At 36.5% G+C, this 22,817-nt stretch overlaps 1 protein-coding gene and 1 non-coding gene across 2 annotated transcripts in view; one reads left to right on the top strand and one right to left on the bottom strand.

Moving 5' to 3' along the window:
* Positions 1–22,817, bottom strand: part of LOC138709512 (protein obstructor-E-like) — a 53,544-nt gene that overhangs the window by 9,350 nt on the left and 21,377 nt on the right. Inside the window, exons 2-4 of the mRNA XM_069840332.1 lie at positions 11,564–11,770; positions 7,628–7,834; positions 524–737 (exon numbers count right to left, since the gene is read on the bottom strand). Of these exons, the coding sequence (XP_069696433.1) occupies positions 524–737; positions 7,628–7,834; positions 11,564–11,770 (628 nt within the window). The remainder of the gene's footprint in view (positions 1–523; positions 738–7,627; positions 7,835–11,563; positions 11,771–22,817) is intronic.
* TRNAC-GCA (transfer RNA cysteine (anticodon GCA)) lies at positions 6,831–6,907 on the top strand. Its single transcript has one exon. It is a non-coding gene; the product is annotated as a tRNA-Cys (tRNA).

The following is a 22,817-nucleotide window of genomic DNA, read 5'->3' as shown; positions in this document are numbered from 1 at the left end:
TTGGACTCTCACTTTGAGGGAGGAACATAGGTTAAGGGTGTTTGAGAATAAGGTGCTTAGGAAAATATTTGGGGCTAAGAGGGATGAAGTTATAGGAGAATGGAGAAAGTTACTAAACACAGAACTGCAAGCATTATATTCTTCACCTGACATAATTAGGAACATTAAATCCAGATGTTTGAGATGGGCAGGGCATGTAGCACGTATGGCGAATCCATAAATGCATATAGAGTGTTAGTTGGGAGGCCGGAGGGAAAAAGACCTTTAGGGAGGCCGAGACGTTTGACGGGAAGATAATATTAAAATAGATTTGAGGGAGGTGGGATATGATGATAGAGAATGGATTAATCTTGCTCAGGATAGGGACCAATGGCGGGCTTATGTGAGGACGGCAATGAACCTCCGGGTTCCTTAAAAGCCAGTAAGTAAGTAAGTAAGCCTTGGGTCTAACTCCCTTTGCTCAGTTCACGAAGCGCGATCCTGTAACTTCTTAATTAGTTAAGGTGAAGAGCAAACTTCTCACCATCCAGGCACGTTCTCCGGCTCGTCACACTTGAAGCTCACTTCGTTGTACACAGTTCCTCCGGGACAGCTTCCCTTCTGCGGCATCACTCCGTTTCTGCAGATGTAAAACTTCTGGCAGTCGTCAGGGTGGGCGAACGTTGGATGGGGGAGCGCGCGTCCATTGGGGCCGATCACCTCTCCCTCCGGGCATGAGAAACCATCCTCCAACACCTCTGTGGGAAAATGCACCAGCAAAGGTTACTACTTCATGATTAGAATAACAATAACACTTTATTTATTATACGATAATCGAACTCAGTCCTTAGCCAACTCCGTCCTCACTCTTATGAGAGTCTTCAATAAGCAGAAGACATCACAATTAACGAGAGCATTGCCACAGCTAAGATGAAACATGACGTGGTTACGGCCACGTGCATCAACGTCGATTAGTGTAACCACCGGTTAAAATAGCCACATAACTCCTGGTTAAAGTCCAATTCACAATGAAAATTAAACATAATCGTAACATAAACGCAGAAGTTTGCGCCCAGGCTACCAAATGGGATCATTCACATTGATTCACATAAGCATTGACATAAACATTACCGTAAGACGTTAACATGAAAGTTTGCAAACTCCAAACTTTCATGCTTATGCTTACGTGATTTGCAAACAGAACACAATCGTGGAGCGCTGAAGTATACGATAGAATATGAGGAAATGGCGTCGTTGTTATGTTTCCATGGTTACCAAGTATGTTTGCTGTTATGTTTATGTTCCCATCGTGAATGATGGTATGACTTCTTGATTTTACCGTAACGTTTATATTCTTAAGTTAACGCTTACGTTATGTTTAATTTTCATTGTGAATGAGCCTTAAGTATTTTTGTGGTGGCTAGACCTCGATTAGGACTCAAACAGGAAGGTAACCACTGTAATCTCTAACCGGCCATATTCGAGCGGTTAAAGAAGATAACCAGTGATTAACAGGCCTAGTAAAACAAAATAGCGGCCAGATCTGTAATTGATTATTTCGAAGACGATTACTACTGTAAGCTACTTAGATAGAGATGTTGGTGAACAGAGTTTTATTCGTGGAAAGAGAATTTTTACGAGGAATTAGGTGACAGAAAATTTCAGAAGGGCTTTCGTTTATCTAAATCTATCGTGTCATTTCTGCTGCAATAAATGGATCACTTGGAATAACCCACAAACAATCCTATTTCTGCCATGATTCGGCTGTTTACATTACAATTCTATGCAACTGATATGTTTAGTATTTTAAGATTATAACTCAAGTATCTCTTTTCCTCCGTCACAGGCTGAACGAAGAGAGGTTATGGATGGATCTTAAGATATTGCATACTTCCCTGGTATTATTGGGGCCCTGGATTGTACACACATTCTTACTAATCTTCTTCATCCGTTTCCTTTATGAATACTCCATTCTTTTTTAATATAACATATTAAGGATTCGCTATATTTAAATCTAGTAATGAAATCTATCAATACTTCAGACTCACATTGGGATATAATCATTTCCGCGTTTAATTTTCCATTTTGTACGATTCTAACCTAACAACAATGAAAAACAAAGAAATGCAACTCTTAAATATACCAGCACCCAAAGGCAAACAAATGCAACGCGAAAATATAGGATACGTTCGTTTTCATGTAGAACGGAGTAAGCGCAGTCGTTTTTAGACGCTAACTATTATCTTTGTAGAGGTATAAACGCTTTTCTTTCGGAATATGTATTATATGTCTTTCTCGTGTTAAATTTTACCATACCTGGTTTACATGTTTCGACCTGTTATTGGCCTTCTTCAGAACTGGTTGTTGCTGGTCTTGGCGCCTCTTGTTTTGTTTCCTGTGGGGGTGTGTTTGTGTAGTGTAATGTGGAGTCAAAGAGTGTGTATGTTCTGAAATTGAGTTGTGCGTTGAGAATTTCATTTGGATGTGTTTTTGTGTGTCTTTATATTTCGAATTGTTCTAGTGTGTTTAGTTTCTGGCTTTTTGGTTGGATGTGTAGAATTTCCATGTCTGTGTTGATGTCTCTGTAGGAGTGGTTAGCATTTGTGACGTGTTCTGCATATGTGAATGTGTTTTGTAATTTTGTTATGGCTGTGATGTGTTCTTTATAACGTGTTTGAAATGATCTGCCTGTCTGTCCTATGTAGAAGTTGTTGCAGGTGTTACATTTGAGTTTGTATACGCCTGTGTGGTTGTATTTGTTTGTTTGTGTGTTGAGATGTTTTTGTAGAGTGTTATTTGTTCTGTATGCGATGTTGTAATTTAATTTCTTGAATGAGGTTGCAATCTTGTGTGTTTTTGTTTTCGTATGCTAGTGTGATGTAGGTATTTTTTGTGTTCTTGTGTTTGTGTTGTATTCTTATGTTTTTTTGTGATTATGTTTTGTCTTTCGTATTATGTTGTCTATTATGTTGGGGTTGTATCCGTTTTCTTGTGCTATGTACTTGATTGTGTTTAGCTCTTCGTTGTAATCCTGTTGGTTCATTGGTATGTTGAGTAGTATGTGTACCATTGTTCGGTATGCAGCTTGTTTGTGTTGTGTTGGTGGTTGGATGTGTTGTGTATGTGTGTTGTTATTATCATTTTGTAGAAACGATGTACTATCACAGACTTTATTCTGGTTAAATGAGGTGTCAGCTAACCATGTTTAAGTAAGCGTTGATTAAGAGTGGTGCACAGAAATTACATTTTAACCATGGTTATTTTTAACCGTGGTTTCGTAACGCATGGTTACTACATTTTTAACCGACGTTGATGCAAGTGGCCATAAATCTCGCAGGTATTTTATTCCAGTTCTCCGGCGTTGGAAAATAATGCAAATTAGAATACATTTGAAGTCGCATAACTTCTGAAGCTAAATATACGAAGAGGCATGCCAAAGGTGAAGGTAATATCACTGCATAGCGCCTCGTGTCTGTTGTAAAGTGAGTGCGCCCTACCCATGAGCACGTTGGCGACACCCTTCACTTCGGCATTTCTTCACTTCCGTCATTCTCTTTGCTCATAACAATGCACTTGGCCTTCGTGGAGTCGGAGTACACGACTTCGTTCTACGAGTATCATCTTCTTCACCCCCCCCCCACCCTTTCTTACGTAATTTGAACTGTGTGTATGATGTGAATTATAAGGTTCTCTTCGTGGTTGATTGCTTATACAGGGTGATTCAGAAAAAGTTACCGCCATTTACAGAGCTTATTTCTGAAGACATGTTGAGCAGAAACATATCATATCAACATGGGTCTTATCACCAATATTTTCAGAGTTACACTAATTTGACGTTGTATCTAAAATACCTTTTTTTCTTTCGTTTTAAAAATAAAAAAAATATTATAAAAAGAGAATGAACTATTCAGAAGTGTCATTTCTTTGATTGGCTAGTATTCGGAAACTAAAAATTTGTTGTGAATTCTTTATTATTTATTTATTTATTTACTTATTTGTTTATTTATTTATTTATTTATTTATTTATTTATTTATTTATTTATTTATTTATTTATTTATTCTGGTGTAGTTAAGGCCATCAGGCCTTCTCTTCCACAACACCAGGAATACAAATACAATAATAGAAATAAACAGAAAAAAATACACTATATACAAAGTAAAGCTACACAAGAAATAGAGAGAGAGAAAAAACACTATAAACAAAGTAAAGACACACAAATATATACACAGGTTGCAGTCCTTAGTTGCTCCGTATAGATTCTTTTGTCGATTTTTAATTACAAAATTGCATTATTCTTATGTATTTATCACAACAATTGTTACAAATCACGCCACTCTTGTGAACTCTTTAAGACTGTAGGGGAGAGTCGGGTAGTATCGGACATCGGGTAATATCGGACATTGAGTTTCTTTCATCTACCACACGATGATAGTACCTGATTGACATGGTTACGTTTCTGTCATGTCGCATAGAGAAACGTAACCATGTCATTCAGGTACTACCATATGGTGGTAGATGAAAGAAACGCACTGTCCGATACTACCCGATGTCCGATACTACCCGACTCTCCCCTACATTAGGGTGCATTATAGAACTGTGAAGAATCAAGTCGCTAGAAGTGGTGTGATTTGTAACAGTTCTTGTGAAAAGTGCGTAAGAAAAATGCAATTTTGCAGGTAAAAATTGAAAGGAAAATCTATACGAAGCAACTAAGGAATTCAAACATATTTTAAACTCCAGAATACTAACAAATTAAAAAATTCAATTTATTGGTCTGACCCAATATTTTGGGTTTGCCCTGCGACACAGAATAGCTCACAATAAAATTTAAAATGGAAAATTATATAAACAGGTTTCAAACAAAAGTGATTAAGACATAAGAAAAAAATAGAACCAAGTATAATTAAAATGGAATGTACGCCATAAAGATGCTGACGGAATATCGCTACAGAAAATTTTAATAATGGTGGTGACGATGGCATCTTGAAGATCTCTCGTCAGCTTGTATTTTTCCCTCCACTTTACAAAGGCTTTCGGAATGGTGCCTCTCGCTCCGAAGAAGAGACCGGTAACTGTGGTTTTTTCTATGTTTTATTTCGCTGATAGGTACTGAATCGTGGGCTCGTAGATTTTCTTTTTCTCTTCGTTCACTTCAGATGGTTGAGTGGCTGAGATTTCAAATCTGATCGTAGGATCAATTATTTCGGCTGTCTGTTTATTCCTACTTATAGCTATGATATCGATCCTACGATTGCTCCCACCATCAGCAATACAATGAACTTCCTCGTGAACGTCTAGATTTTTGGATCGAAGTGCATCTGCGATCATAGAACGTATGATGTTGTGACGTTTTACTCTGAGTACTTCTCCCTGTGGGCAACTCCCAAGCACATGTGGTATAAAGTTTCATACTTACTGGAGTGCCTGAATAGTTCGGTCTGTATTTGTAATATTGTTTTACTTTTAAAACTGAATAAAAAAGACATTTTGCAAAGAATTTAAAATTAGTGCAACTCTGAAAATATTGAGAATAGGACCCATGTTTATACGACATTTTTTTTTATCAAAATGTCTTCGAAAATAAGATCCGTAAGTGGCGGTAACTCCTGTTGAATCACCCTGTATGTGTGCAAAATTACAAGTACCAACGTTAGCTTATGGTTTCATAAATTACAGTGTAGTCAGAAGAAAAGCTGAAGCAAATAAAACCAAGGCAAGAAATATAACTTTTATACACAATGGAGATAAACATACAATATAACAACACTTTGTGTAACGTTACTATATAAAATGCAAAAATAATGTTTTATAATGTTCACTAAAATCTTCAGCAGCAGCAATTTGACTCACTACGTTCCACTTGTGAGAATTACGAAGGTATATAACTTTCTCTTATGATTACTATGGGCGAAAGAGCATTTAAAGTAGGAGCAGAACGAACACAAAATAGGCCAATACTAACTCTGATGTAAATCTCCTCTTCTTTGTCTGTTTACTGAGAATGGTACATTGTAGATACACAGGGTTTCCATTTTGCTGTCATTTATCGGCCACCGTGTACAACTATGGATACAGGTCTCGTGCATCTGCATTTGTTGTACTTGCTTTTTTTTTTTTTTTAATAACTAGGTTGTTAGTTGTTTATTGTCAAGTAAATCATTAAAAATCCCCATCAAATTGACCGACCCCGAAATTTGAACCCGAGATCTCCCAAATTTGAATCTAGTGTTTTATATCACGATCCACCTCGTTCCATATTGTGAAGATTTCATTTCACTAGGAATGAGAAAAAAATAGAAAAAGACATCAATTTGAACTTTATTTTCTACGAAATATTCTGTAATTGTTTCATTTTATAGTATAAGATAGTGTTCAGTTTTAGTTCGTGACCTAAAAGCAGTGTTGCCAAACTTTGTAGAATTCCACAAAATGTATGGAATTTTTACTGCTGTGTGAAATGACTGGTATATGATTATGTCTCGTGACCAGAATATTGTACGAAATGAAAATATACTGTAAAAATTGGAAGTTTATCCTTTGAAGAGGTGGAAAAATTCAAATATCTTGGAGCAACAGTAACAAATATAAATGATATTCGGGAGGAAATTAAACGCAGAATAAATACGGGAAATGCGTGTTATTATTCGGTTGAGAAGCTTTTATCTTCCAGTCTGCTGTCAAAAAATCTGAAAGTTAGAATTTATAAAGCATATATATATATATATATATATATATGGCCATAAAGTCATTTAAATATGCGCTCCTGCATGTATGACTTACATTGTCTAAAGTGCAGGTAGTAAGGCCGTAAAACATTACGAGAGGAGTTCGGCCGGCACCGTGGATCGTGTCCCGGCATAGCTCAGTTGGAAAGAGCACTCAGCCCGCAGAGCTGAGAGGTCCCGGGTTCGATTCCCGGTGCCGGAACGAATTTTTCTCGTATTAAATGGTGATATAGCAATTATATTATTGGTTGTTCTGTATGGTTGTGAAACTTGGACACTCACTTTGAGAGAGGAACAAAGATTAAGGGTGTTTGAAATTTGAGGTGCTTAGGAAATTATTTATGGCTAAGAGGGATGAAGTTACAGGAGAATGGAGAAAGTTACACAACACAGAACTGCATGCATTTTATTCTTCACCTGACATAATTAGGAACATTAAATCCAGAGGTTTGAGATGGGCAGGGCATGTAGCACGTATGGGCGAATCCATAAATGCATATAGAGTATTAGTTGGGAGGCCGGAGGGAATAAGAACTTTGGGGAGGCCGAGACGGAGATGGGAGGATAACATTAAAATGGATTTGAGGGAGGTGGGATATGATGGTAGGGACTTGATTAATCTTGCTCAGGATAGGGACCGATGGCGGGCTTATGTGAGGGCGGCAATGAACCTCCAGTTCCCTAAAAGCCATAAGTAAGTAAGTATTATGAGAATGTAACCTGTAAGTAGGTCCGAAACAATCTTAAGAATTCAATGACTGTAAAGGTCCGAAATCTCGGAAGATTTTTTTATACGTCGCTAACCGGGAGAGAGCCTACGTCCCCATGCATAGATCGTAGGGCATTTTAATACGATCCCGCACGAGTCTGAAGAAGCTGCTGATGAAGTGAGGGAGGATTTCGCGTAACCTGAGGACAGTACCTCGTTTGCTGTGGACGCAGTCCGTCCTGTGGCTCTCAGCGGGCCAAGCGCACGTGCTTCGGCTGTCGTCGTAGATGAGGCCTGGGGGGCAGGGCAGCACGTTGGGCTCGCCGTCCACACAGTTGAAGAACTTGTCGCACACCTGGGGGTCCGAGTGCCGGAAGTAGCCGTTCGCGCGGGGACAACCCTCGCTAGGCTGAGGGTCCTCTGCAGGACAAACAATCACAGATGTTACCACAAGACCTCTACTCATTGCTTCGTACGTTAAAAGACCCTGCTGTAATAATAACATCATAGCTGAAGTGGACAAAAATTTCATTCTATACAGGGTGTTAGAGAAAAACATGACAAAAGTAAACAGGTCATAGAGGATGCTCTACTGAAACCCAGCTTAAGAATATATATGTGGAGCTTATTTCCAAAAGGTACCAAATCCAACAGACCTAATTTTACAGGAAATGAAAAAAACTGCTCATAGCTCTAAAAAATGTTATATATTGGTATGGCTTCATGTCACTATTCTTTACATATCATCAATCATATTTAGGCATATATTTAAGATATTTCACACATTTACAAGAAGTTATCAATAGTTTTAGTTTGGATTTGGTACATTTTGGCAACAAAATTGTATGTGGTGCATATTGGCATGAAATAATTCAGTATTATGAATGGGTATGTACAGAAATTACTTACTATTACTGTAAAAGTGAATACATAATTAAATACTTTCATTTCACAAATTTAGGCTATGTTTATTCTAATGACCATAATTTACATACATGTTATCCTCATCCTCTGTTCTAACAACAGACTCAAAATGGGAGTTTGTTAATGTTACAAGAGCCCATGGATGCTAGCAAAGCCTTAAAATCTTTTTTCTTAGCCTCTTGAACATGACTTTCATATTGGTATGGAATAATTTAGTTGGCCTATTATGAATGGGGATGTACAGGAATTATTTACTAGCACTATGAATTTAAATATACATAATATTAAACATTTTTCATTAAATTTCACAAAGTGGAGGAAATATTTGTCCTAATCATCATAATGAACATCAATGTTATCCTCTCTTCTAACAACAGACTCAGAATTTATAATATTACTGTAAAATGGGAGTTTGTTAATGTCACAATAGTCCATGGATGCTAACAAAGCCTTCAAATCTTTTTTATTAGCCTCATGGACATGACGTTTGCATGGCACTGCTTTAATTTTTGCCAATGCAAGGTCGTATCTCAAACCCTTTCTTATCATATTATGCTGACATACTGGTGACAGAGTACAGAACTAGTGAGGCTGCACTATACCTGCTTTTGGAAGGACTGTTATCATTCTAGCCTCACTAATCTTAAACTTTTTTGTTGTTTCTGCTGGACCTCTACCCCCTTCACTTTCTAACCATCTTTAAAAATGGGTTGTCTCTGGTGAAAATGTCTTCTTCTCATTATGGATTACAATCCCTAAGGTATAGTACCACAACTACCTACTGTAATATGCTTGATTTATTTGAGTTTTTGGTAAAAGCTGATTTTGCATAAGGTCAAAGTTAACATTAACAGTACCAGGACAAAACTCATTTAAGTTGTTAAAAAAAGCCATGGCCCGTACTTTATATACAAGTCTTTCAACAACCAAAGACTTCTTCATATCCTCATCAGAAGCAGCTTTTAGGCGCACTGAGAGGGCATGACAGTCATTACACGTATCCTGCTTTACAATGCTAAAACCTAGATTGAACTTTATTACAAACACTTTGACAGTGACTGACAGCCATTACACAAACAAATAATACGTCACCACAATAGCCAATGAAATTGCTGTTCGACGCGTGACGTGTCGGTGACGTAAAGTCGAGAACCAATAGGAACACGCTTGAGATTTGGTATGTTTTGGCATGAAACTCACATGGATTTGGTATTTTCTGCTGTAAAACACTGTTTTCAGTGACTTCTGGAGACAGGATTTGGTACTTTTTCGAGAGAAATTGTTATTGTTTCCGTTCTACAGGTAGGTAAGAATGTGCTGCCATCTGTAACTCATTTTTCGAAAATTGTGGATTTGGTACCTTTTGGAAATAAGCTCCACATATGTGCTTAAACATGTGGGGGAGAACACGAAGGTTACACAATCCATGATCAATTGTTTTGCTTACATATTGTCCACAAGGTGGCTCTCGAAGAACTTCCCGAAGCAGACGATGTTAAATATTTAGGTATGCATTTAGACCGCCGATTAACATGGCGTAAACATATTGAAACTAAACGTAAAGAATTAAATTTTAAAACATCAAAAATCTGTTGGTTATTGGGATCTAAATCAAAACTGTCATTAGAAAATAAACTTCTTGTTTATAAAGTCATACTAAAACCAATCTGGACATACGGCATCCAACTGCGGGGAACTGCTAGCAACTCAAACATTGAAATACTGCAGAGGTATCAGTCCAAAACTTTACGTTCCATTGTCACTGCACCATGGTATGTCCGTAATGATGTCATTCATCGTGACCTTAATATTTCAACTGTGAAAGAAGAAATCTCTAAATTCAGTAAAAAAATACCTGCACCGATTAAATCAACATGCCAATCATCATGCATTAAATTTGCTAGATAATAGTCAAACAATGAGAAGACTTAAAAGGACCAATGCTCTTGACCTTCCATTAATTTTTAATACAGCTATTTAAAACATTGTTATTTTTCTTTTGGAGTGTTGTCATGGGATAACATCTCCACTCATGTCATATTCTTTTATAATATTTACTTATTGTCTCTTGTAGACAGATTGTAAATGTGGCATGTGTTTAAAAAAAAGGTGGCTCTGTCTCATCGTATTTACATTGTCACATGACAGAACATACCATGAATCAACGACAGACACATTCATTTCAAGAGTCAAACAGTACGATGGCGCAGTATCGGTACATCTGGATGCTAAACTTCCTGGTCGCTGGATTGGAAGTGGAGGTCTTATTCCATGGCCTGCCAGGTCACCCGACATGAACCACTCGATTATTTCATATGGGGTTATAAAAAATCACTTGTGTACAGTATAAGGCTCCAATAGACAGGGACATGGAATTATCTGCCAAGATTGTAGTCACGATAAGACAAGAAGCTGCAGTGTGTCTGGAGTACGGTCAACTCCCGATATTCACGGCACTGTACTAGTATATATTGCATGTCGTTCAACACTGAAAACCCCGTAATTTTCTATGTACGTTCTGGAAATTCCCTAAAATGCAGATTATTTAATTTATTAATTGGGATGTTGGCACTGAACATCATGGTGGGCTACACAAATCCATGCTAAACGTCGAGTTAATTTTCAGATTTTGACTTTTGGATTACGTTCAACACACTTTCTATGCCCTTTGGTATTGAAGTGTCTTTCATTGCACTATTTGTATCACTTTTACGTTTATTTTACACAATTTATATGTAATATTCTCTATACTGACAATGAAAATATTAGTTCAAATATTCTCAACTATGCCTCAACACGCTTAAGGGAACGCACAGGTGAAATTACTAAATCTTACAGTTTTCATTTTTTTTCTCAAAGACCAAGGACACTAGAATAAAATTATGTGACACGTTTCCTTATTAAGATGAAATAAATGGCAGGAATTTTTTTCAACATGATTTTCTTTAATTTTCGACGTGTGGAACCATTTATATGTAAATTAATTAAATTAATTTATAAATGGTTCCTGCCCTTTATTGCATCTTAATAAGGAAACGTGTCACATAATTTTATTCTGGTGTCCTTGGTGTTTGAGAAAAAAAATGAAAATTGTAAGATTTAGTAATTTCACCTGTGCGTTCCCTTAAGCGTCTTATCCAAGGCATTTTACCTCTGCAATGAACCTTCAATCAGTCACAAAGATGTAGAGCGTAAGAAAATTGCAATTTTTAGGTAAGTACTCACGAAGTTCCAATCTGTCTCCGCACTCCACATTGGCAGGAATGTCGCAACGCGCTTGGCTGGGGTTCGAATCGTCGAATACCAGTCCGTCGGGACACAGCTTCTCTTCTGGCTCCCCGTGTGCACATTTGTAGTATAAATCACACTGAACGGGATCAGGGAAGTATCCTGTCTTCTCCGGGCATCGGAATTGCGCGGAAACCTCGAGTCCTGAAACACAAATCAGTGCAGTTCATTATTGTGAGTGTTAAGATATATACAGGGACATCATTTTATTTTTACTTCAATTTTTATTGTACCTGAGTTTTTGAATGTACTTCACTCCCACCCCTTCTACTAAGGAAGTTCCAACTCCACACAGAACCAAGACCGCAGATAGTAAGCAGTACTGAGTTACTGAGTATAGTATGTTCCAGAAATATGTTCGCGTTTTCCAGTGACGAAAGAGCTTTCAATATTGAATCATATTTTCGCACAGGTACTGTCCGTTTGCCTATGTCGCATCCCGATTTCCCTCACCTCCTTCTGCTCGCCCCTCTGTAAAAGCTGGGCTGCCTTAGCTCTTTTCTGAAAACATTAATTTCTCTTAGGAATTGGAAGTTTACGTAATATTATACAGCTGTTTAATTTAACTTAAATAAAAGGGCCTCGTTAAGTAATTAACTGTCACATGATTTCCTCCCATTCTACAATCCTGCGGCATAACCACTTGGACGGACAGTAGATAGCATGTCTGAGTAATTTTATATTTTCGGGTCGGGCAGAAGTGAAGATTGAATTTACAGTACGTAGAGCAGGTACAGAATTATTTCAACATGAGTTACTAGTACGAAGGACGAAACTGGCAATTGGAATTAGATGCAATAGTCTATAGTGCGATAATATGCACAAAAGAACTGAAGCCTGTATCGAAATGAACGGCCACCATTTTCAAAATTGTGCTTAAATATTCATATTATGATTATTTTTCAATTTAACTTCTTTCTCTATATTGTACGCTAAAGTGCTGTAGACAGTATAATATACACTGCATAATGAATACGTTCGCATGGATAACTCACTTCGTGAGTAAAAACACTTATTCTTAATACAGTACTGTACTTTGATTAAAGAAAAACCTAATGAAAATTATCAAACTCAAAATCGCGATATTTCCTAGTTTACGTAAATGGATGAACTACTTTCCTTCCTTCCTTCCTATACCTAGTAGAGTGATTTGTGTTTTACGCCAGTATCATCGAACTCCAGTCTTGGAGGGGGGAGCAAGCGGTGTTTCCGGTTCTCTAAAGGTATAGACAGGTTAATATTAAAAATGTTAGTAAAAATAAAATGATGTCCCTGTATAAATATGAGTGTAGTGGTCAATATAGACTACGGCAGCGAATGTGATATCCGTGTAAATCATTACGATGAGAAAGAACTATTTAAATTCGTAAGTACGAGAGTGATGAGCAGGCTTAGGATCTATGACACTTTAGCAACTACTGTACGCACAACTTGACTATAGAGTTCCTTGAACATAGTAGACAGACATACTGTGAATTACATACGACGACGTCAATGTGCTGCGTTATATTCTAAAGACGTGGACAAATTATTAGACTAAAAGGTTTTCTTTGAAACATAATTCGTCTATCAACTACTAGTATAATTCACAGAGTCTCTATTGTTGTATATATGATTGTTTACATCTTCTGGTATATTTTTTCAATGGTTAAGTATATTTTGTCTGGCTGTGTTGATACTACTGGTGTTTTAATTATATACTGCAGAAGATATTCAACAGTCTGTTCTCCCATGGCCTGCAAGGAGACCGGACATGAACGAAATTGAAAATCTGTGATCTGTATTGAAGAAGAAATTGAACAAAAAGAGGTTTACAACAAAACAAGGACTCATTGAAGCACTGTCTCATATCTGGCTAAATGATGCTGATATTCAAAGAAAGTGTCAAACTTTGGATTCCAGCATCCCTGACAAAATCAACGTGTTAATAAAGAATAAGGGAATGTTCACAAAATATTAGTAACCTCCAGACTCAATTTTCTGTTCATTATATCTGTGCAAAATACATTTTTGTTCATTATTTCTAAAGATAAATACAGCTTTGTTACACATATAATTAATTTAGTCTAATAATAATTTGTTCACTTCTGTACTGGTAATAGTACAATCTAGTGATGGTGGAAAATGAAGTAGGATACATACCTCACAAGTTTTCATGTCTCTCGGCGACATTGAAGTCGTTAGCGTTACAATGAACAACTATGTAGTACATACTTGCAACTAGTTCGAAAAAACTGTAGGTTTCACGCGATAACGAATGGCCTATACATGTTTAAATAACACTATATGTAAGATAGCAAAGAGTAAGCCAATTACATGTTTAATTAACACTATATGTGAGATCATTTATTGTCAGTACTGTAATGTTTTCAATGTTTAAATTCACACAGTTGATTAGTAAAAATATATGTCAGTATGCTAGTGTCTGTTTCTTCATTTATTTCTTGTTAGCCATTAGGAAAGTCTAGGATAACAGAGAGGGTTTGGAATTGAAGGGGTTACATCAGCTGCTTGGCTATGCGGATGACGTGAATATGTTAGGAGAAAATCCACAAACGATTAGGGAAAATACGGGAATTTTACTTTAAGCAAGTAAAGAGATAGGTTTGGAAGTAAATCCCGAAAAGACAAAGTATATGATTATGTCTCGTGACGAGAATATTGTACGAAATGAAAATATAAAAATTAGAATTTTGTCTATTGAAGAGGTGGAAAAATTCAAATACCTGGCAGCAACAGTAACAAATATAAATGATACTCGGGAAGAAATTAAACACAGATTAAATATGGGAAATGCCTGTTATTATTCGGTTGAGAAGCTTTTATCATTCAGTCTGGTGTAAAAAAATCTGAAAGTTAGAATTTATAAAACGGTTATATTACCGGTTGTTCTTTATGGTTGTGAAACTTGGACTCTCACTTTGAGAGAGGAACAGAAGTTAAGGGTGTTTGAGAATAAGGTGCTTAGGAAAATATTTGGGGCTAAGAGGGTTGAAGTTACAGGAGAATGGAGAAAGTTACACAACACAGAACTGCACGCAGTGTATTCTTCACCTGACATAATTAGAAACATTAAATCCAGACGTTTGAGTTTGGCAGGGCATGTAGCACGTATGGGCGACTCCAGAAATGCATGTAGAGTGTTAGTTGGGAGGCCGGAGTGAAAAAGACCTTTGAGGAGGCCGAGACGTAGATGGGAAGATAATATTAAAATGGATTTGAGGGAGGTGGGATATGATGATAGAGACTGGATTAATCTTGCTTAGGATAGGGACCAATGGCGGGCTTATGTGAGGGCGGCAATGAACCTCCGGGTTCCTTAAAAGCCAGTAAGTAAGTAAGTAAGTAATTATTTCTTGTTAGACACGTACAGATTATATGCAGATGAAAAAAACTTGAGAAACTGTAAAAATATATAGACGTTGGTGAACTGTAAAAATATATAGACGTTGTTCAAAAGTTATTGATTATTTTTTGTCCTGGCAACGCTGGATTCCGCTAGAATACAACACATCTGAGATCGTATATCACACTATTTCATAGTTGTAACATTTCCTCTAATTATCGCTCCAATATTTTATTCCTTAGCCTATACTTAGCAATATCCTACAATAATTAGCAGAATTTAATGCAAGAGACGTGAATCATTTCGACCTACATCAGATACAGATACACGGTTCTTATGTCAAGGTGTTGTAGAATTAGTGATTTTTTATTTTACTGCGCGCACGAATACAACGTGAGGCTTGAGAAGAATGGCTTAAGTCGTGACGCGCATAACTGCATTGCCATTTACGTTTTGTTTGCATAATCATTTATTACGTCTCGCAAATTCAGTGACTACAACTTGAATTCTTCCGCGTTAACCTATTCGTAAACTTCGCTCACCCAACATTTCAGAAGCCATTAGTTTTGTTTGCAACAGAGAAAGTTTTGTGCACAGACAAATGAAAAATTGCTTCACACTTTCTACCTCGGCACTAGCTTACAAACGTCATTTCAATCGTAAACAATTGAAAACTAAACGTTGCATAGCATTGTGAGTGAAACAACATCCGTTAAATTCCCGTTTCGCAATCATGCAAAAGATAAAAGTCGTGGATTCGTTCTTTTGTCACTTGTTGCTTCCTCATACAGAATAAATCAATTTAAGACAATGAAGATGCTTGAATAAAATTTTATGCACGAGCAGAACTTATGTACAATACTTATTTCTATCGCTCTCGGTAGCGCTGGCCTTTTATGCTCGAGGTTGCGGGTTCGATTCCGGCCGAGGTCGATGGCATTTATGTGTGTTAGGTCATGTCAGTAGATTTACTGGTATGTAAAAGAACTCCTGCAGGACAAAATTCCGGCACACCGGCGACGCTGATATAACCTCTGCAGTTGCGAGCGTCGTTAAAGAAATCATAATTTTTTTATTATTCTTATTTCTACCCTTTATTATGAGCTGAATTCAGGTTGTGCATGTGTACCAGAGATTATTCAGAAAAAACCATAAGTAATGTGATTAATTTCAGGGGGTTATTCTTTCAGATATTTCAAATAAAAAAGTTGAATATGGTTTCTGTGGCCGGGAGGAAAAAGGACTTAAGTAAAAATTTTATACTTTTCAGGAGAGCAGTAGGAAGATTGAAGTTGGTGTCAATTATAGAGTTTTTTCCTGGATATTATTTGTTTATATTTCTTCTAAAATAGATAATGTTGCTCATTTAACAATTTTCTTGATTATTTCCAAAAATAGCCGCACTTAAGCCCTTTTAATTCTAGAAGCCAGACTGAGTAAAGGGACTATTAAACATAAGAACTTTTCATTTCAAAATAAATGAGAAATGTAAATTATTAGAAATGCAAAATGGGTCTTAAACAATTATAGGACTGTTTACCTGGTCCTTAAAATTTTAAAAGGAAAGGGCATCAGTATATGATAAAATGGCGAAAATACAAGTTAGACCTTTTTAATAGGAAAGCATGGAAAGTAAACATGTGATGGTTTGTAAGGAATAAAGTATTAAATATTCATAAGCGCTTTATTCTATGTGTGCTCGATTCAAAAAGTACTTAGGACATTTGGTAACGCTCTATAAATCCAGTCAGGAGTCTTATTTGACTTTAGCCGTTTTACCAGATTGTAGAGAATTGTTTCCGCTTTCAGAATTTATAAAAATCTCATTTTCACAAAATATTGACTTAAGACCTTTTTTTTCCTCCCTGCCACAGATTTTGTCCCTTTTGTTTCATTTTCAAAATAAAAATTGTTATGTATTAAACATTTTATTGTATGTTTTGGTAAAGTCATTGATTTAATTCCCATTTAGCTCAGCCAATTTAAAAGAGCAGCGGTATTATAATAATAAACTAATGAAATAATTTTAGTTTTGTCCTTTAAATGTGCAGAAATTTGATCCGAACTAATGTATCTTTTCGTTCTACAAAGGATCTTCAGTTTCAGTTGTTGGCATGTCCCAATTATGCCTAATATAACTTACAAAATCGACAAATATAATAAAATTGTGTCTTCATCAAACGGATCATGTAGGCCCTACTCTTATATAACACTTCAGAGTAGACTTCGTAATCTGTTCGCAATTGTCAGATCACTGATTTGCATGTACGCTGTTGCTTGGAAACCTGTTCGTTCAGAATGTTCCTAACGCCTTGATTGTAGGACTTGCTCTTTCTCCCTTCTATTGTATGGTAATTAAATATAACATTTGAGGCAGTTAGAAGCAAAGGGGTGTAAGTGCCATTTCTAAAAAACTATTTAAATTCATCCAGGATAAACTAAAGCATTCAAAATTTCAGTGGTAAAGAGTTACATATTTAACCATATCACATATTAACATTTAAAATTAAAACGTCACGGAATTTACAAAAGCATAGTAACTTTTAATCACATTTTCTCGAAAATGAGTTAAGTCCACTTATTTCCCTTTGCTTCTGACCGCCTCAATTATAATTAGCCCAAAATAACCTGACTAGTCATTAACACTTTGACCTTTAATTATGTAGGCCAGATTCCAAGCCTCTGGTACAGTGTGCTCCAAAGTTTAGTACCGTGACTGAAAAGTAGGACTTAAGGAATTGAACTTGATGCGTTCTCACGCGAATTGTATTTATTATGAGAGGTCGCGAAATGATAATGTGATGTTTTAATGAAACTGAACCCACTGCATAGGATTTAAAGCGTGCATCAAAGTTCCAGGCGTTTAGGGCAGCCATTCAAATGATTCAAGATGCTTACCTAATGGGGTTGTCTACATGAGATATAAGTGAGACTAGCGAAGTACAGAATGTATTATATTAGTAGACTTGCCAAATAATATTTTTTTCACATGCAATTTGTATTATAATTTTTCCCAATATCATTTGTTACTGTGTCAGTTGATTTTAATTGTGTTACGTCAATAAGGAACCCACTTGATATATTCCTAAATGTATTATTAGGTGCTTTTTACGTGGTTATTTAACGATGCTATATTAACTGCTAGGTTAGTTATCGTCGAAGGAATTGGTGATAACGAGATGGTACTTTTCGAGATGAGGCCTAGGATTCGCCATAGATTACCTGATATTCGCCTTACGGTTGGAAAAACGTCGAGAAAAACCCAAAAAGGCAATCAGCCCAAGCGGGGATCGAACCCGCGCCCGAGCGTAACTCCGGATCGGGAGGCAAGCGCCTTAGCCGACTGAGCTATGCTGGTGGCTGTTATATTATTGTATTTCTGTAAAATACATACTTACATACATACATACATACATACATACATACATACATACATACATACATACATACATACATACGTACGTAAATACATACATACATACATACATACATACGTACGTAAATACATACATACATACGTACGTACGTACGTACGTACGTACATACATACGTAAATACATACTTGCATACATACATACGTACACACGTACGTAGTAGTAGTAGTAGTAGTAGTAGTAGTAGTAGTAGTAGTAGTATTTATTTATTTAACCTGGTAGAGATAAGGCCGTCAGGCCTTCTCTGCCCCTCTACCACATACATACATACATACATACATACATACATACATACATACATACATACATACATACATACGTACGTACTTACGTACATACGTACATATATACATACATACATACATACATACATACATACATACATACATACATACATACATACATACATACATACATACATACGTGCATACATACATACGTACACACGTGCGTACGTAGTAGTATTTATTTATTTAACCTGGTAGAGATAAGGCCGTCAGGCCTTCTCTGCCCTTCTACCACATACATACATACATACATACATACATACATACATACATACATACATACATACATATATACATACATACATAAATACATACATACATACATACATACATACATACATACATACATACATACATACATACATACATACATACATACATACATACATACATACATACATACATACATACTGTCGGTGACTCAGGAGAAGACGAGAGCGGACTGAGGAGGAAGGGATGTGAACAGATAACGTACGACAACACGTGCAATATTTGTACTGCAGTAAGCGGAAACATTAGGTCTCCTTCTGTTCAACTCAGCTTTAATTTCCATACGCATTGTTACTCATGTTTCCTGCACAGTAATAACCCGGCTACTGGGATGCTTATCTGAGCGATGTTTATAACAATCAACAGCGATAGTCAAGAAGGCCACATTCTTTCCGCTCGTCTTCTCCTGAGTAACGGACAGTACATACGTACGTACGTACGTACATACATACATACATACATATATACATACATACATACATACATACATACATACATACATACATACATACATACATACATACATACATACATACATACATACATACATACATACATACATACACACATATACATACATCGACGGGACAGTTCGAAAGGAAAACAACTCAACATTTAATGTTTTGAGAAAACTGAATTTTAAAACTTCCATGTTGAATCTTTCGTACACTACTTTTAACACTTGAATATAAATAATTGATTAAATGGCGACCTTACTCGTGTTAATTATGTAAGCATATGCGGTTTGCAGCTGTTTCGGTGCTATTTGACACCATCCTCAGAGCCTTCTGTGTCTCGGCGTCATCTCAACTTCGCTGCCTGTCGTGCCACACTAACTCACCCAGTGTTGCATTTTGGTTCAAACAATCTTAATGCATTCATACCTTTTGTTTCATAACTATGACAATACAATTGAAAATTATTTCGATTTTTATATATGACTATTATTAATACAGTATAATAAATTTGTCTTATTTTAAGAACATTAAAGTCTAAAAACAATTTTTGAGATGGAAAATCAGACAGTGCTTATCTGTCACGCTTCTACATAAGTCTAAGTAATTTAAGTTCAGTTCCAATATCGAGATACAGAACGAATCCTTAAAAAATGATAAAGTTAACTATCTAAGTCGATGACCTTTATTTAGTGTGCTCGATATATTTTTCGTTAATCCACCTTTTTCTGATATTTTCTAAAAAAACGAACGCCTTGGGTGCCATGCGACATTGAAGGAGGTCACTAAGTTTGTAGACCACTTTTTAAAATGCATCTAGGAACGACCCTCATTCCAAAAATACGCATCAGCTTTCTTTAGCTCGTGTTTTTGTTAGATTATGAATGAAACACGTTTTCTACAGCATCTTGAGATGTGAAAACAAAACAGGTTTCTCCTCTTTTTGTCTTAAAACTATCAAGATCTAGGTCTCTCTCAATGATCTCGAAAAGAAAAACTGTGATAGAATCATTCGATAAAAGTGAAACGTAATTGCACCTGTAGGCAAAGGAGTGCAAGGACGCCAAGACATTTGCAACGTTTCTTCTGGCAAAAACCGCAAAATTCAATACTTCCCACACCAGTATTTAGCTCTGGATCATTTTAAAATTTGACGAAATTGCTGTATACTTACTTTCTTACTTATTTACTTACTTACTGGCTTTTAAGGAATCCGGAGGTTCATTGCCGCCCTCACATAAGCCCGCCATTGGTCCCTATCCTGAGCAAGATTAATCCAGTTTCTATCATCATATCTCACCTCACTCAAGTCCATTTTAATATTATCTTCCCATCTACGTCTCGGCCTCCCCAAAAATCTTTTTCCCTCCGGGCTCCCAACTGACACTCTATTTGCATTTTTGGATTCGCCTATACGTGCTACATTCCCTGCCCACCACAAACGTCTAGATTTAATGTTCCTAATTATGTCAGGTGAAGAATAAAATGTGTGCAGTTCTGTGTTGTGTAACTTTCTCCATTCTCCTGTAACTTCATCCCTCTTAGCCCCAAATATTTTCCTAAGCACCTTATTCTCAAACACCCTTAATCTCTGTTCCTCTCTCAAAGTGAGAGTCCAAGTTTCACAACCATAAAGAACAATCGGTAATATAACTGTTTTATAAATTCTAACTTTCAGATTTTTTGACAACAGACTGGATGATAATCAACCGAATAATAACAGGCATTTCCCATATTTATTCTGTGTTTAATTTCCTCCCGAGTATAATTTATATTTGTTGCTGTTGCTTTCAGGTATTTGAATTTTTCCACCTATCCAAAGGATAAATTTCCAATTTTTATATTTCCATTTCGTACAATATTCTGGTCACGAGACATAATCATATACTTTGTCTTTTCGGGATTTACTTCCAAACCTATTTCTTTACTTGATTCAAGTAAAATTCCCGTATTTTCCCTAATCGTTTGTGGATTTTCTCCTAACATATTCACGTCATCCGCATAGACAAGCAGCTGATGTAAGCCGTTCAGTTCCAAACCCTCTTTATTATCCTGGGAAATTACTGTATACCCTAGCAAAAACAAGCTCACTACTTTGAAAAAGAAACGTTCCTCTTTTCAAACATGTTTGAAATGTATCTTCTTATTTCGATCACGTACAAAACCTACTATGAATTGTAGAATTAGTACCATCAAACACTTCAGCACGCAGATTTGACAGCGAGCGATCCGGCTCTGAGCCAATAAGGGGTTGCACCAAGTAGTCCAACAGGGACACTTAATTATCCAGTCGATGGGAGCGGCGATATGCATTTAAAGTTCATAAACAAATACCTAACCTGCATTACGTTTACTTTCACCAGCACTTGTAGATGAAAATGCGCTATTGATGGCATTATTTTGTTACATAAAGTCATGGTGTGCAGCCTGTCCGGGAAAGCAATCTCCATGTCTGATTTGTAATCGAAAATTATTTATCACAGTGTCGACACCTTGTTCTAGTCAAGGCGAATGAACTCATACTGGTACTTGTTGGTATGCAGTCGTGAAGTGCATGTACACCTCAGTACACACTTGAACACTCGTACAAGTTGTATGAGATATACGTGAACTGAGCAAGAGTGACAGACTATTTATGTTATACAGGGTGTTTCAAAAGAATTCCATATTTTAGAGGAGGTAATATGCATCAAAATAAGGAAAAAAAGAGCTATGAGTACTTGTTCACCATCCCTATAGGAGGTGCTCAATGTGATGTCCATTCATAGTAATGCATCCTTCTGCCCTACGTCTTAGTGATTCACGCACTCATTGAAACATCCCTGGTTGGTCTCGGATGTGATGACGCCCTTCTGTAGTGCTTTTACATCTCTGCACAGTGAACTGCCATCATTTTGAATTTTGAAAAAAATATAATTATAAATAATTTTTCCTAATTCACAATAGTACATTATGCAACGAGCCTATAATGGTAGTAATTAAGACGCGAGTATGTTTATGAAACGAGCGCAAGCGAGTTTTATAATTTTCATACGAGCGTCTTAATTACCATTATAGGCAAGTTTCATACGACTTTTTATGCTCACCATATTTCTAACTTGAAATTATTCATAAGTATTCATGTTATGGTTATGTAAGTGAAGAGCGGAAGTGACCTTCTAAATTGTGAGATGTGCGCAGACGCGAAAGTATTGATTTTTTCCGAGGGACGAATGTCATTGACCTTGATATAATCTAGAGAAGAACATGAACATTAATATTGATGTAACCTGGAAATTGATTTAGAATTGAAAAACGAGATGACAAATTGAATTTATTTGAATATTATTTACAATTAACGCTAATTATTGTACTAATAGAACATAACCTTCTGCGACAGTAATTGGATTTCCAGCCTCC

This window comes from Periplaneta americana, chromosome 11, assembly GCF_040183065.1.
Source record: "Periplaneta americana isolate PAMFEO1 chromosome 11, P.americana_PAMFEO1_priV1, whole genome shotgun sequence".
Lineage (NCBI taxonomy): Eukaryota > Metazoa > Arthropoda > Insecta > Blattodea > Blattidae > Periplaneta > Periplaneta americana.
The sequence above is the reverse complement of the archived record's forward strand: the minus strand, read 5'-3'. Positions and strand labels throughout refer to the sequence as shown.